This window comes from Pongo pygmaeus, chromosome 3, assembly GCF_028885625.2.
Source record: "Pongo pygmaeus isolate AG05252 chromosome 3, NHGRI_mPonPyg2-v2.0_pri, whole genome shotgun sequence".
NCBI classification, from domain to species: domain Eukaryota; kingdom Metazoa; phylum Chordata; class Mammalia; order Primates; family Hominidae; genus Pongo; species Pongo pygmaeus.
The window spans coordinates 172,089,012-172,105,750 of NC_072376.2; the positions used below are offsets into that span (position 1 = coordinate 172,089,012).

General features: G+C 39.3%; 1 protein-coding gene across 1 annotated transcript in view; it reads right to left on the reverse strand.

The window, feature by feature from the left end:
- Positions 1-16,303, reverse strand: part of SPMIP2 (sperm microtubule inner protein 2) — a 141,457-nt gene extending 125,154 nt beyond the window's left edge. Inside the window, exon 1 of the mRNA XM_054484853.1 lies at positions 16,097-16,303. Coding sequence (XP_054340828.1) covers positions 16,097-16,160 — 64 coding nt within the window. The 5' untranslated portion in view covers positions 16,161-16,303. The remainder of the gene's footprint in view (positions 1-16,096) is intronic.
- Positions 16,304-16,739: the final 436 nt, after the last annotated feature.

Below are 16,739 nucleotides of genomic sequence, written 5' to 3' on the forward strand. Positions count from 1 at the left end.
CTCTACTAAAAATACAAAAAATTAGCTGGGCGTGGTGGCGGGCGCCTGTAGTCCCAGCTACTCAGGAGGCTGAGGCAGGAGAATGGCGTGAACCCAGGAGGCAGAGCTTGAGGTGAGCTGAGATCGCGCCACTGGACTCCAGCCTGGGCAAAAGGAGGTCCTGCATGTCCTATCTCCCTATCCTTTAAAGCTGGAGCCAAAAAGAGTGTTCTAGAAGTCCTGGTTCCCCAGCTGGAGTTGCCCAAATAGAACGCTTCACAAGAAAGTTTCTGCCTGTGATATACCCAAGTGGATAGTCCTCCAACACCAGTGCAGGAGAGTGATTCAGATGCTGGAGAACAAGCAAGAGCTCAGAGCTCTTTTTGAGACACCGTCTCAAAAAAAAAAAAAGCAAACCATAGCTGGATAAATACACCAGTGAATGTCACCTGTCATAATTGCACAAGATTTCCTCGGAGTTAGAGGTGGGTATCTACTTGGTGATATCTGTGGATGGCCTGCATCTTTTTGTCTTTCTGATTGCAAGGAAGGAAGTCAGTAATGGCCTATAGATGCGGGAACTTTGCCCAGTACTCTGACATCGCGAGTGCCTCCCCTTCTGTTTGGTGCTTATCTGAATTCTCTCTGCACGTGGAAGTGGACGTCATGGCACTGGAGAGGCTGCCTGGCCCGGTCAGCAAGCAAGGGTTAGAATTCAGGAAACCAGCTCAACCCAGTTTTAGCACTGAAGTTCAGTGTCCTGGGAATCCCTTTATCCTGAATACACTGGGACAATTGGTCAATTTAGGCCAGAGTGTGGCTGTGGCAGGAACAAGGTTTTGCTGACCTGGACAAAGGGAGAAACTAAAACCAGAAGAAAAGGCAAAGGAAATGTGCAACGAGAGGGATGCCAGCCATCTGGCCTGCTGGGTTTGCTGACTGGAGAGAGGGGGACAGTAAATGAGTTCTGGGGGACAATAAATTAGAGTTGATTTGTAAAGCTTTCATCAAGATTCCCTAAATGGGCCAGGCACGGTGGCTCACACCTGTAATTCCAGCACTTAGGGAGGGCGAGGCGGGTGGATCACTTGAGGTCAGGAGTTCGAGACCAGCCTAGCCAACATGGTGAAACCTTGCCTCTACTAAAACTACAAAAATTAGCTGGTGTGGTGGCACATGCCTGTAACCCCAGCTACTCAGGAGGTTGAGGCAGGTTGAACCTGGGAGTTGGAGGTTGCAGTGAGCCCAGATTGTGCCACTGCACTCCAGCCCAGGCAACAGAGCCAGACTCCATCTTTAAAAAAAAAAAAAAGATTCCCTAAATGTCCTTTGGTAGCAATTTTTAATAATGTAACTAGAGACTAAGGTTTGTGATTTTCTATGTGTGCATCTTTCCCCTTTTCATTCTTCTTCCATCTCTGTGCAATTGTAGAATAGAAAGAAGCTATGGAGAGATGCGCAGGGGGTGGGATGGGGAGTAGAACAGAGGTTAAGGGTATATCAGTCATTTGGTGAGGGTAGGAGATAGCAGAGGATCAAAATATTTGTCATCCCTTTTAATGCACAGACTACAGGGATGGCGGTTATGGTAGAAGTTGTCTTTGAAGCTGCCTTATGTTAGAGTTACTTGCTCAAAATTTTATCTACTCAGTTGTGTCCAGTGGAGATGTGACAAAGTGAGTGCCCCACACTGAGGTATCCCTGCCCTTGGACCTTCTACCCCTGGGCCGGTTAGAGGTGAGGGAGTCTTTTCCTTTCCAGTTATCTGCGAGGCTACCCTATGCCACCTTCTGGGAAGTCTGAACTCTGCTTTAACAGATGGTCCTTAATTTTCATACAATACATAATTTTCTTAAGGCCACAATCACAGCCCCAAATGTATGCTTCAACTTCCAAACATTTAAGCTAAGGCACTCTGACGTTCTTTTTTGTTGTTGTTGTTGTTGTTGTTGAGACGGCGTCTCACTCTGTTGCCCAGGCTGGAGTGCAGTGGCGTGATCTGGGCTCACTGCAAGCTCTGCCTCCCGGGTTCAAGTGATTCTCCTGCCTCAGCCTCCAGAGTAGCTGGGACTACAGGCACCCACCACCACGCCCGGCTAATTTTTTGTATTTTTAGTAGAGATGAGGTTTCACCGTATTAGCCAGGATGGTCTCAATCTCCTGACCTCGTGATCCACCCGCCTCAGCCTCCCAAAGTGCTGGGATTACAGGCATGAGCCACCACACCCGGCCTCTGCCGTTCTCTTAGGGGGTCCACAGTGGTGCAGCAATGGTTTACACGTATAGTTTCTGTCTGTGGTTCTGTCACTTCATCACACAGAAATGACTGGACAAACTCCCATCCAAATTTGGAGATAATCTGACTTAATTAAAAGCTAGATGTTATGAATAAGTCTCACAATCTTCTAGAGTCATCCTCCAAAGCCATTCAAACACAGGTACAATAATAGGCAGCCATAACGGCCAATTGGAGAAAGCCATTCACATTAAGATGCTGTGGACCAGGACAACTGTGAGCCTTCATCACAAAATCACAGAGGCAGAGACTTTCAGTGTCCCGCATTGATTTGTGAATGAGCAGCTTCTCCATGCTGGTGCTCATGCCTCAGAGTGCTCCTGGGTGAGCAGCAGCTGGGAAATTGCTTATTTAACCATGATTAATGGGATTCTTGACCAATATATAGAATAACATAAATAACTTTGTACTTTATGGTCTTCACACAAACAATCCATACATGTAGACAATAATTCCACAGCATCTTTCTTCCTTCAGAAGCAGAAGTAGAATCAACACAATGTTATAGGATTTACTGCAAATCCTGATTTCTATCTCTATCTTCTGAGTAGTTTTATGCCTGGGTCAATGCTATTATTTATTTTTAGCTCACTTACAAGGGAGTCTAAGATACTCAGTTTGAGAAAAGAAAGAAATCCCCAAGATCTGGAACGGATTGTTTTGTATCCATGCAGACAAAAGAAGCTGGCATTCCTCAGGACATTTCTGCATCTCCAAGGGTGTGCATATCCTGGTGAGGGGTGGTGATCAGGAAGGTGAGTTTGGTTCAGTGGTGGATCTTGGGTTCTAAGTGACTATAGAATCCTCAGAAAAGGAAATAAATGAAATCTACCATGTCAGTTCCTTGGTATGATCTGGAATCATAGATCATTTTATTTTTTTAACTTCTTTATTCAGCCCACATGATGAGCATGCCTACTTTGCTCTGTTTCCGTTTTATGAAAAGAGGGTGGTGATAGCTACTTAGCTTGTAAATGGAACTTTGAAAGAGTCTGGAAATCCCTAAAAGAAAGAGATGTGGGAGGTATTATTTCCTTGCAATGAACACAGAATTTATGTAACCCAAATGCTACCAGCATTTATTCACTAATCTTCCCTTAACTTCAGATTTGTTTGCATAACTTTTGACTACTTAGATTCCTAATTATCCTGTCACCAGTGCCGTCATTCACTGGGCAGAAAACATATTCCATTTTTATACAGTCGTTTACAGAACGGTATTATACATGCTAATTTCAATAAATTAAGTTAAATAATAATTAAAATTAAAAGGATGTTCCCATCTTCTGATCTTCCTACTAAAGTTAGATTGTAAAGAGCAGTGGAATTGGAGCACATGTGAGCTTCAAGGTGCAGAACATACACAGCACCTACCGCTCTGGGCCTACTGTGTCTCCCACATGAGTCACTGGACTGCCTGCATCACAGTCTCCTGGTGTGCTTCTTTAACATGCAGGCTCCAAGGCCCCAAAAAACAATTTGGGGTATAGGGCCTGAGGCTCTGCATTCTTAAGTGTCTCCATAAGTGGTTCTTATGCATATTACATCTTGCTCTGCAATGCCCTAGACGCAGATTGTGGTTAGCTCAGGGTCCCCTTCAGGAGGACTGTGATGGTTAATTTCATGTGTTGGCTGGGCGCGGTGCCTCATGCCTGTAATCCCAGCACTTTGGGAGGCTGAAGTGGGCGGATCACGAGGTCAGGAGATCGAGACCATCCTAGCCAACATGGTGAAACCCCATCTCTACTAAAAATACAAAAATTAGCTGGGCATGGTGGCACCTGCCTGTAATCCCAGCGACTCGGGAGGCTGAGGCAGGAGAATCACTTGAACCAGAAAGTTGGAGGTTGCAGTGAGCGGAGATCGTACCACAGCACTCCAGCCTGGTGACAGAGCGAGACTCCATCTCAAAATATGTATATATATATATATACATATATATATAGTGTGTCAACTTGACTGGGCTAAAGGATGCTCAGAGAGCTTGTTAAATATTTTTTCTAGGTGTGTCTGAGGGTGTTTCCAGAAGAGGTTAACATTTGAATTGGTAAACTGAGGACAGAAGACCCTTTCACCCATAGGGGTGGGCGTCGTCCAATTCCTGGAGGGCATGAATAGAGCCAAAAAATGGAAAAATGGCAAATTTGTGCTCTGCTTGGACCCTCAGACATCAGTGTTCCTGGTTCTCAGGCCTCGGGTTTGGAATGGAACTGTACCACCAGCATTCCTGGTTCTGTAGCTTACACACAGCAGATTATAGGATTTCTCCCCCATAATCACATGAGCCAATCCCTCATTTGCTATATCCTATTGGTTCTGCTTCTCTAGAGGAACCTGTGGTTACGTCACTTCATCACACAAAAATGACCAGACAAACTCCCATCCAAATTTGGAGATAATCTGACTTAAATAAAAGTAGATGTTATGAATAAATCTCACAATCTTCTAGAGTCATCCTCTAAAGCCACCAACAGAATGGCTGTATCACGGACAGAATGTTCACAAAGGACCCCAAAACAGGATTAGGCTCACATTTTATGGCACACTGTATCTCTTTTTTCCTCAGTAACCACTCTTGCCTCCAATTATGCATTTGTGAGTTTTGATCATTGTTTAATAAACTTAGAAGCTGCTGTACTTGTTCTAGCCACTTCGAGTTCCTGGCTCTGCCCTCAGGTCTCCGCTCCTCCAGCCCGAGAAGGTCAACTGACTGACAAGAATAAAGCTTAGAAATAAAGCAGATCTCTTCTCTCTTCCACCAGGTTTCCCAAGGCTGTTGTAGTCCTTTTTAGAGCTACAGTTAGGCATCAACCTGACTAGGAACGCAGTTCTGCTCAGACTCAGCTTGGAAACGAAGTAGCTGGATGCCTTGTGATGTTTGTCTGGTTCAACCCTTACTACAGAGCAGGGGCAATCAATCCATCTGTGTTCATTTCTTCCTCTCAAATGACCACCTCTCCTGCAATCCTGTCCTTTCCAGAAATTATCTCCTTTATTTTAGAAAGTGCTGCCTCAAATAAATGATTTGACCAACTAAATGATTTGATGTCTCCGTCAGTGCCATTATTCTTGAAGGCATGGATAATCTTCTATCCACTGCAGACTTTTCCCTGAGGTATATTTTTCTAAAAGGTGATATCTTTGGTCAAAGGGGGCTTTTAATAGGCACGGTGAAAGGTTCTACCTTTTCTGAGATAATTACTGGCAACTGGGGTTAGCAAGACAGTGAGGCACTTTATCCTTTATCACTCGCTGTGAATGAAATTGACTAGGATCATACACAGTAGGGGTCAAGGGTAAAGTGCTTCCTTGCTGGAGTTCAGCTTGTGCTACCTCTCCTCTTGCAAGAAAGGGAAGAAAGGAAAGGGAAACAGACTCAAGGTAAACAGACAAAATGACGCCTGTAGTTAAAAGCTTTCCACCAGGGGCCCCTAATGAGATCTTTCTATTCTTTCTGAATGACATAGAGTTTTCATCAACCAAGATTATGTAAACTAATGAAGTTTATAGGCAGAATTCCAAACTCGGCCATTCTACTGTAAAATATTTTTAATGGAACTTGTTTTTCTTTAATGTTATTTAGATCAGGTTTACAAGAAAATCCAAAAAGCCAATGTTTATCAGGATAATGATTAGCATCACAAATAACTTCATCTTCTAGGCCCAGTAGCCATCAGTTTACTTATATTGCTTGTGACCTACCTCAGGTGACGATATGCATATACACATATAACACATGTGAAGCCTACCACATGCCAGACACTAAGTACTCTGTACGTATTACCCCACTAAATACCCTGTGAAGTAGATATTATTATGGCCATTTTACAGATAGTGTAACTGAGACACAGAGGGGTAAGTATCTTGTCCAAGGTCACAAAAATAAGTAAATGGTGGAGCCAGAACAGTTTAGATCCTTGCTACTCAAAGTGTGGTCTGGAAACCAGCAGGGTGGGCATCACCTGGGATCTTGATGGAAATGCAGACTCTCAAGCCCACCCCAGTCTTGCTCTGTCGCACAGGCTGGAGTGCAGTGGCACGATCTTGGCTCACTGCAACCTCTATCCCCTGGGTTCAAGCAATTCTCCTGCCTCAGCCTCCCAAGTAGCTGGGATTACAGACGTGAACTACCACACCTGGCTAATTTTTATATTTTTAGCAGAGACGAGGTTTCATCATGTTGGCCAGGCTGATCTCGAGCTACTGACCTCAAGTGATCCCCCCACCTCAGCCTCCCAAAGTGCTGGGATTACAGGAGTGAGCCAGCACACCCACCCCAGAATCTGCATTTTAACAAGCCTCTCCAGGAAAATAATTTCCACATTAAAGTTTTAAAACCATTTGCTTAAATAATCTTAGATTATTTCTTCCTGTACTTTAAAAACCTGCATATGGCTTCAGACTTTGGGAAATAAGGTGTGCTTGGTTGGCTTACTAAGAAAAAAAAAGAATTTTAAGATGGTTTTGTGTCCTTTCCCCAGCACCAATCTCACCCAGATAATCAACTTCTCAAGAGAAAAAAGCAGTTTAAAAAATATTATTAAATTCATATTATTTACAGGTGCTTTCATTTCATTAAACCATGATAGAAAACCTTATATCCCCCAAATTACAGATTTTTTAAAAAATGAGTTCAAAAGAGTTAAGGGGAAAGCCGACATTGGTGTCTAAGTTTACAGTTTTTGCTTCTTGAAGCAGGATCTTCATGCTTACACCTATTTCCTAGTAGGTAGCACAGGGCCTGGCACACAGTAAACAATCAACTCATCTTGCATTTAATAATTTTTTCACATCCTGTTTCAACAACAGAAACTTCTTTTTGCTTAATCAAGAGCATTTCACCCTGATTTAAAGAAGTCATATTCACAGTGCGCTGCCCACGACGACCCTGCTAAGCTTGCTCTGCACACCCTCCTGTGCCCACCACAGCCACTGTTCAGCAGCTGGAAGATGATGCCTAGTGGACAGCAAAGGCCTTGATGAATACGTGAAGGAACTAGGAGTGGGAATAGCTTTATGAAAAATGGGCACAATGGCCAAACCAGAGTGTATCATCATTCGTGATGACAAAAACCTCACCATAAAAACTTAGAGCACTTAGAAAACAGCACAGTTTTCTCGTACCCTGGGAGAGAAGTTTGAAGAAACTACAGCTCATAGCAAAAAAACTCAGACTCTCTACAACTTTACAGATGGAGCATTGGTTCAGCATCAGGAGTGGGATGGGAAGAAAAGCACAATAACAAGAAAATTGAAAGATGGGAAATTCATGGTAGGCTGTGTCATGAACAATGTCACCAGTTCTCAGATCTATAAAAAAGTAAAATAAAAATTTCATCATCACTTTGACAGGAAATAGCTATGAAAATCAACAAGCTCAGTTCAATGGGCAAATCTCCATACTGCTTCTTTTTTTTTTTTTTTATTACTGTGTTCAATTATCTTTATCACAAATATTTTACATGCAGCTGTTTCAGTATTAGATTAATTAGGATCATCCCTTTGGTTAATAAATAAATGTGTTTGTGCTAAAAAATAAAAAATAAAAAAATTAAGAAGTGATATTAAGATAACCTACAAAGTATCAACTTTGGAAAATTAAGTAAAGCCATGGAAAGCCAAATAAATCCTCCTCCCTTCCATCTTAGCTTATGCAGTAATTATTTATGTACAGATATTTATATTTATATATTTATATTTATGCATATATAAAACAAAACCAAAAAACTTGAAGTTAAGACAAAGCTTTTCCTTAGAAGTCCTCTTCTAAGGGGTTGGTTCAGGTGCTTTTCAAAGGGATAGCAGCAACTGATTTTTTTTTTCTGTAAATCACATTTTGTTGAGTTAGATGACCAATAATTTAAGGTAGGATTGATTTGGAGCTGCTGTCACCTATAGATAAGGCTTTCATGTAACACTCATAGTTTTGTAAATATAATAATACATCTTATGAAAAGAACAGTGTTTGATGGAGGACAATGAATAAGGTCTCCCACTTTTGCTATTATGATAGCAATGCCTAATATCTAATGTCCTTAGCAAATAAATCACTGCAACTGGATACAATTAAGCTAACTAGATGTTTGGCAATTTTGTTTTCAATAAATGGCCCATTATATTCTATCAGAAGATCGTTTCCAACTATCTTAGCTTTTAATTTATTATTTTTGAATAGACTGAAGAATCATGGTAAGGACATACGTATATTGTCTACAATATATCTTAAAATAATAGAACAAATTTTGATTCAGGGCAAACTGCATGCTATGACAACAGAATAAAATGCAGGTAAAAATAAAAATAGACAAATAAAATGCAGTTTAGTCAACCCAATGTTTCAGTACCATTAAAATGTGTAAGCTTTTGTCATGAATTAGTTTTTAAAAATCTAAAAGAGTTGCCTTGTGGATTATAGTGCTGGGACTTAAGCTGAATTTGCAGTAGGACTAGTTTATTATTTCTTCAAACAGGAAACCACTGGCAATTCAGCGTGAAGTCATTTTCTATTTTTAAAATAATTGAATCTGAGACATAACTATTAGTATGACAGTTTCACAGAGCAAAAAATAAGATGAATAAGTGGGTCTGAAATGCTGGCTAATGGAGCAATACATTTCAAAATTACATATACATTTATGTACTTCTCCGACCACTTACAGTTTCATTCATCATATCGTTTTTTGGCCATTTCCTAGAGAGTATTTCCAATTCTAATGTATTTCTAACAGAAATTTCATGCTGTGATCACTCCTTTGTAAGGTAGATTTCTGTAATATTTCTGGTTTACATGAGCAGACTTTCTAGTAGGTATATGATGGCTGACTAAACATATTAATACTTTTATTTAGTCAGTAATCTGGATGTAAGGCACATAAATACCCCATATAAACAGGGAGCAGGCAGAAGCTTCCATCCTTCTCGCAAGGCTGTGTGGCCTTCAGCAAGTCACTTAACTTACCTGAACCCTGAGTATTCCCATCTGAAAAAATAGGTTAAATTAGATTATCTGTTACAGTGCCTTTTTAATTTTATGTCCTATATTAACTATTCATTAACTATATTTAATTTGAGCCAAGTAGGAATTAATGAAGAAAAATCTGAATTAAAGAATGTATTTTTAAATAAATGTAATTTTTAAGTGTTTTTTTTTCCTTTGAGATAGGGCCTTGCTCTGTTGCCCAGGCTGGAGTGCAGTAGTGTGATCACAGCTCAACGCAGCCTCGACCTCCCAGGCCCAAGCTATCCTCTGGCTTAGCCTTCTAAGTAGCTAGGATCACAGGTGTGCACCACCATCTTGGCTGATTTTTAGAATTTTTTGTAGAGATGAACTCTCTCTGTGTTGCCCAGGCCAGTCTCAAACTCCTGGGCTCAAGCAATCCTCCCACCTCTTCCTTCCAAAATGCTAGGATTATAGGTGTGTGCCACCGCATTCAGCCCAAGTTTTAAACTTTAAAATTGCATAGGACCTGGAACTGGGTAAACAAATTAATGTCATTTGTATGTAAACAGATGTTTTAAAAATATATAACCATGCTCTAAAGTAGTTTTTAAATTTTCTTCCTAATTTTGTTTATAAGGTTTTTATAGTAAAATCTTTGTAATACAAAAATAACATTATCTAGGCAGGGTGCGGTGGCTCACACCTGTAACCCAGCACTTTGGGAGGTGAAGGCTGGTGAATCACTTGAGCTCAGGAGTTCGAGACCAGCCTGGCCAACATGGCGAAACCCCATCTCCACTAAAAATACAAAAATAAGCTGTGCGTGGTGGTGCACACCTGAAATCTCAGCTACTCGAGAGGCTAAGGCAGGAGAATCGCTTGAATCCAGGAGGCAGAGACTGCAGTGAGCTGAGATCATGCCACCGCACTCCAGCCTGGGCAACAGAGCAAGACTCTGTCTCAAAAAAACAAACAAACATTATTTATAAAATCTCCTCACTATGTCATTACAGAACTTAGCAAATTGGTAGTAAAACTTCTGTGGAAGAATAGCCAGCAGATAAATGTTTTAAAAGTACAGATGGTTAGCTGGCCCTATTAGATTAAAACTCACAGTTAGTTAGCAAAAACATGAATTATAGAAATCAGAACAGTGTCTGACTGTGGGAGGATTGACTGGGAAACGACATACAGGAACTTTTTAGAGTGATAAAAATATTCACTGTCTTAATCTAAAAGTACATACATAAAGGTGCTCACTTTGTAAAATGTTATCAAGCTAAAGACAAATTAATGTACTTAATAGAGTATGTTATACATCAACTTTTTAAAAAGGTTTTATAAGTTGGATCCACCAATTGTTTTTTCAAAAAGAATTTCAATTCCTTTATTAATTGAAAACTAAATAAATTCCAAGATCCATCTGCAATGTAGGAAGTAACTTATGCTCTAAATATGATACTCAAAAAGAAGAGAAATGAGTGGGAAAACAAAACAAAACATATGGCTGAGTTTTGTGTAGTGTTATGTGAGGTAATTTCCCATTATTTCTCAGGGTTTTTGGAATTGGATTTGTGTTTCCTTTGGATGCCACACTATGCTGTGATGGATATTTAGATTGAGCAAATCAACCCTATTATGTTCTGGTCATCCAATAGATTATAAGCTTCTAGAAAAGAGAACTTTTTTTTCGTGTATATTTTTGTATCCTCCAATGCTAATGGACAAGTTTTTAGTATTTAATTGGCATTCAATTTGTTAAATTGGATTTCAAATATGTAGGATAAAAAATTAGCATAAAAAATATATTTTAAAAGGAAATATATCAAAATTTGATAGAAAAATAAGACTTGATGAGTGATCAAATTAGTTAAGTAGTCGAGTATACCAGATAAATATATACTGTGAATCATCACACAGAATAATTAAGTCTCAGTGGAAATTTTTTAAAATGAAAATTTAAATAACTGTAGTTATAAATGATAAATAAAAGAATAGTGTTGGCTGGGTGCGGTGGCTCATGCCTGCAATCCCAGCACTTTGGAAGGCCGAAGTGGGCAGATCCCTTGAGCCCAGGAGTTCAAGACCAGCCTGGGCAATATGGTGAAACCCCATCTCTACAAAAATACAAAAATTAACCAGGAATGACGGCACACGCCTATAGTCCCAGCCACTTGGGAGGCTGAGGTGGGAGGATCACCTGAGCCCAGGGAGGTCAAGGCTGCAGTAAGCCATAATCGTGCCACTACACTCTAGCCTGGGCGACAGAGTGAGACCCTCCCTCAAAAGAAAAAAAAAAAGAGTAGTGTTATGCCTACGCCAAGAGAAAGTAAAATTTCATTTATTTATTTATTTATTTATTTGAGACAGAGTATCACTCTGTTGCCCAGGCTGGAGTGCCATGGTGCAATCTTGGCTCACTGCAACCTCCGCCTTCTGAGTTCAAGCAATTCTCATGCCTCAGCCTTTTGGGTAGCTGAGATTACACGGGTATGCCACCACTCCCAGCTAATTTTTGTATTTTTAGTAGAGATGGGGCTTCACCATGTTGGTCAGCCTGGTCTCAAAGCCCTGACCTTAAGTGATCCACCTGCCTCGGCCTCCCAGGTGCTGGGATTACACGGTGTGAGCCACCATGTCCAGCCAAAATTTCATTTTAAAATTAAATTAGAAATCAATAAAAATCCTATGAAACTCTTAAAAGTGCTCTAAAGAAACTCTCAGAATTACTGCGAAATTCCTCAGTATTTTCTCATCCTCTACGTAGTTTTTTTTACATTATCGACATCCAAAATGATTTTTAAATTATTTCCCATGATATTTTATTGTCATAGTAATTATTAATAGTGACAAGATATTTTTCATGTTTTTATCACAATTGCACAATATTTGCGTGGATTAAATCAATCTTTTGTTTGCCTAGCCTGGGTACTTCACTTAAACTAATGTTTTTATGAAAACATGGGCTTTATATTAAAAACAGTTACAAACATGGAGGAAAGAGCTCCAAGCTCCAATAGGTTAGAAAGGTAGTAAGTGATGGGCCTTATAGGAGTTAAAATTATTATTCTTGAACAGCTCAAAAGTTTGATTTCTGTGAACTGACTGCAGTACCATCTAAGACATAAGCATCCCTAAAGAGTTGAACTTGGCTATAATCAAGCCTCTAGAGCCAAATTCAGTTTACAGAGAATAAAGGAACAAGTTAAATGATATGAGAAGGAAGTAATTGACAAATTCAGAATGTTGGACATTTCTGCTGCATAACTGATCCAGTTTCTGCAACAAGTAAATGGCAGGGAAAAAAGAAGGGAAGACTGCACCAGTTTAAAAGAGACAAAAAGAGAAAACACAACGGAATGCAATGTGTGTTGGATCCTTATTCTCAAAATCAACTGTAAAAATACATTTTAGAGACAATCAGGAAAATTTTATTATGGAGTTGTTAATTACATGATACCAAATGATAGTTATTAATTTTGTTAGGTGCAGTCACGGCAATGTGGCTATGTAAGAATATGTTCATTTTTTTTCAGATGCACAATAAAATATGTAAGTGAAATAATATGATATCTGGGCTTAAAATATTTTGCACAAGAAAAAGACGAGAGATGTGAGTCAAATGTGGCAAAATTTTGATAAATGTTGAATATGGGTGACAGGTAAGTGGGAATTCATTGGCGTGTGTTTTAAAATAGTCACAATAAAATTTGTAAAAGGCAAAGGCAAAAAAGGATTCATATCTACTTCTTTGAAGTAATAAAAATGATTTTAAAAAATATTGGTGGGGGCCGGTTGTGGTGGCTCATGCCTGTAATCCCAGCACTTTGGGAGGCTGAGGTGGGCGGATCACCGGAGGTCAGGAGTTTGAGACCAGCCTGGCCAGTATGGTGAAACCCCATCTCTACTAAAAATACAAAAAATTAGTGGGCATGGTGGCTCACGTCTGTAATTCCAGCTACTTAGGAGGCTGAGGCACGAGAATCACTTGAACCCTGGAGCGAAAGATTGCAGTGAACTGAGATCATACCACTGCACTCCAGCCTGGGCAACAGAGGGAGACTGTCTCAAAAAAAAAAAATTGTTGGGCTTTAAATACATATACATTGTTCATAGTATATACAATCCTCTAAAGCTTGTGGCATTAATAAGTTATATATCTGTCTGTATCTTTCACCTGCTAATTCTGCTATCTCTATATATACCACATGAAAATAAGAGAACAAGAAAAATAATTTATGCAAAGTATTCATACAAATTTGTAACAGTAAAAATTAGGAAATTATAAAATACAGGAGGTTGTGAAGCTAAGTATTATATGTCAGTATAATGAAAGACAGAAATCTATCAAAGGGGACAACAATTTGAACTATGTAAATACATAAAACTAAGTATATACGCTGGTGTAAGTTAGAAGAAATTTTAAGTATTAATTAACACTCTTGCACAGTTCCAAATGACAGAAAACCCAGCCCAAACTGGCTAAGGAAAAGAGGAAATTTATTGGCTGATGAAAATTAAAACTTTAAAAGGCACAAAAATCTCTTCAAAATAGATCATAGATCTAAATGAAAACGTAACATTGTAAAATGTCTAAAAGAAAACACAGGATAAAAATCTAAATGACCTTTTTTTTTTTTGGTAAAAAAGTAAAAAACAGACAATACCAAAGGCTGACAAGGATGCAAAGCAACAAGGACTCTCATTCATTGCTGATGGAAATGCAAAATAGTGTAGCTAGTTTAGAAGACAGTTTGTCTTAACACAGGATCCAGCAATTACTCTCCTAGGTATTTACCCAATTGATTTGAAAACATATCCATGCAAAAGGCTGCACATAAATGTACGTAGAAGCATTTCTCACAATTGCCAAACCTGGAAGCCACCAAGATGTCTTTCAATAGGGGAAGGGATGAACAAATTGTGACACATCCGCACAGTGAAATATTATTCAGTGGTAAAAAGAAATAAGCTATCAAACCATGAAAAGATGTGGAGAAGCCTTAAAATTATATTGATAAGGAAATGAAGCCAATCTGAAAAGACTACATACCGTATAACTCCAGCTCTATGACATTCAAGAAAAGGCAAAACTGTGGAGACAGTGAAAAGATCAGTGGTTGCCAGGAGCTAGGGGGAAAGGGGGAGGGGGGAATGAATAGGTGAAGCACAAGAGAATTTTTAAGTGGTGAAACTATAATGTATGGTACTATAATGGTGAATACATGGTCCTATTAATTTGTCAAGACCCCCATATACTTAATAGCATAAAAAGCAAACCTTAATGGATGCAAATTAAAAAAAAAATTATTTAGGAGATTGTAGGATTTCAGGAAGGAATTCAGACTGTGACAAGAAAATCTAACTGTACTACAAGTGCATAAAACAACCTTACTGAAGAGGCTAGAAAGAAAATGTGCAGACTTAAGTAACTTTGGAAATGAATAGAGTTTGTAAGAATAAAGGTAAAAGGAATTGCAGATAAGCAGTGTACCCTAGTTGACAAAGTCCTTCTCACAGGAGTAAAAAAGAGGTAAGAGTGAGGAAAGAGATGGTTTTCCCAAAGCCAAGTGAGTCACAAGAAGGGGAGTGGATGAGATGGATGATGAGCAACACAAATCATAAATGCCCACCATAAATATGCATTTGATTATTTTTCTGTAACATTGTAAAATATGCTCACAATTTGGAAAAAAAGAAAAAAAGGCCAGGTTCATGCCTAACACAGGTGGGTGGATCACTTGAGGTCAGGAGTTCGAGACCAGCCTAGCCAACATGGTGAAACCCCATTTCTACTAAAAGTACAAAATAAATAAATAAATAAACAACCAGATGTGGTGGTGTGCGCCTATAGTCCTAGCTACTCGGGAGACTGAGGCAGGAGAATCACTTGAACCTGGGAGGTGGAGGGTGCAGAGAGCCCAGATCGTGCCATTGCACCCTAGTCTGGGCAACAGGGCGAGACTCTGTCTCAAAAAATAAATAATTTGGAAAAAAAGGAAATAAGATGAAGTTTAGTTTATGCCTTATAGACTTACCACAACTAGTCATATTCTATTTTTTAGATTTTATTATAATTTCACACACACACTGCCCAAATCATTTAAAGTAAGTTGAATGAACAAAACACAAACCAATAACTTTACTAGGTTTAATGCATATCTTGCTCAAATTTTTATCAAGCAAATATGTCAAGTTTATAATGTTATGAGAAGCTTAAATCAGTGTTAATAAAAATTTGATGAAAAGTATGTTTTTTATTACATCAAAGAAGTTTCTCTTGCACAAACCATAAAAGCTATGCTAATTCAAATATTCTTTTGTGAAAGTTACCTCAGATATAGTGACAACTGCTGTGTTAAAGAAATGTTTATGGCAACAAGATGATGATGATCAGACTGAGTGGGCATAATGAGATAGCAGTATCATGTAAATTAAATGTGGGTGGGTTGGGCACGGTGGCTCACGCCTGTAATCCCAGCACTTTGGGAGGCCTATGCAGGCAGATTACCTGCAGTCAGGAGTTCAAGGCCAGCCTGGCCAACATGGTGAAACCCTCATCTTTACAAAAATACAAAAATTAGCTGGGCATGATGGCGGATGCCTGTAATCCCAGCTACTCAGGAAGCTGAGGCTGGAGAATCTCTTGAACCCGGGTGGCGGTGGTTACAGTGAGCCGAGATCACGCCATTGCACTCCAGCCTGGGCGACAGAGCGAGACTCTGTCTCAAAAAAAAAAAAAAACCCAAAAAACAAAAACAAAAACAAACAAAAAACATATGTGATCATTTCATTGTTATATCCATTATATAAAAATCATACATGTGAGAGGAAAAGCAAATTTAGATCTCCTTGTGAAAGCATATACAAAAACTATTTACCTGTAAAAATCATTTGTTTTCCCACAGTAGTAGATGTTGGCTTTTGGTATGATACGGATGCCATGGCTAAAGTCTTAACCGTGCTACTGGATTTTCTTCTTCGGCTTCTTCAAATCAGTTAAGCTGCACCAGAAAGAACGACAGACTCTGCAGTCTTTCCTCTCCCTGCTTGTGACCTGAACCAGGTGGTTGCTAACGACTCTTTATGACAGGGAGATAGAATGTTCCTCCTTGCAGAGTTCCGCATTCCAGTCTCCAAGAGCAGAGACAGAGATACTGCTACAGTCTTCCCAGAACTGGCATCCAGTAATAACTTTTCCTTATTTGTCAATATCAAGTCAGAATACACTTGTTCACAGGTACTAGATCCGGTTCGAGCTTATGTCCCAGATAATCTGGCAGGCTCAGTCACCACTGTCTTCCAACATTTCAAAAAGAATGTCTTGCAGAAATATGTTATAGCAAAAAACAAAAAGCCCCCACAAACCATGGTTAAATATATTTGACAAACACTGGCAAGATAAAATACAGTAAAAAATAACATTAATAAATTAATGAGATAATTACACACACACAAATATATAGAGATATATTTCCAGTCTCATATTTCAATCCTTCCTTAAATAGTGCTTGTGCTTTGGTC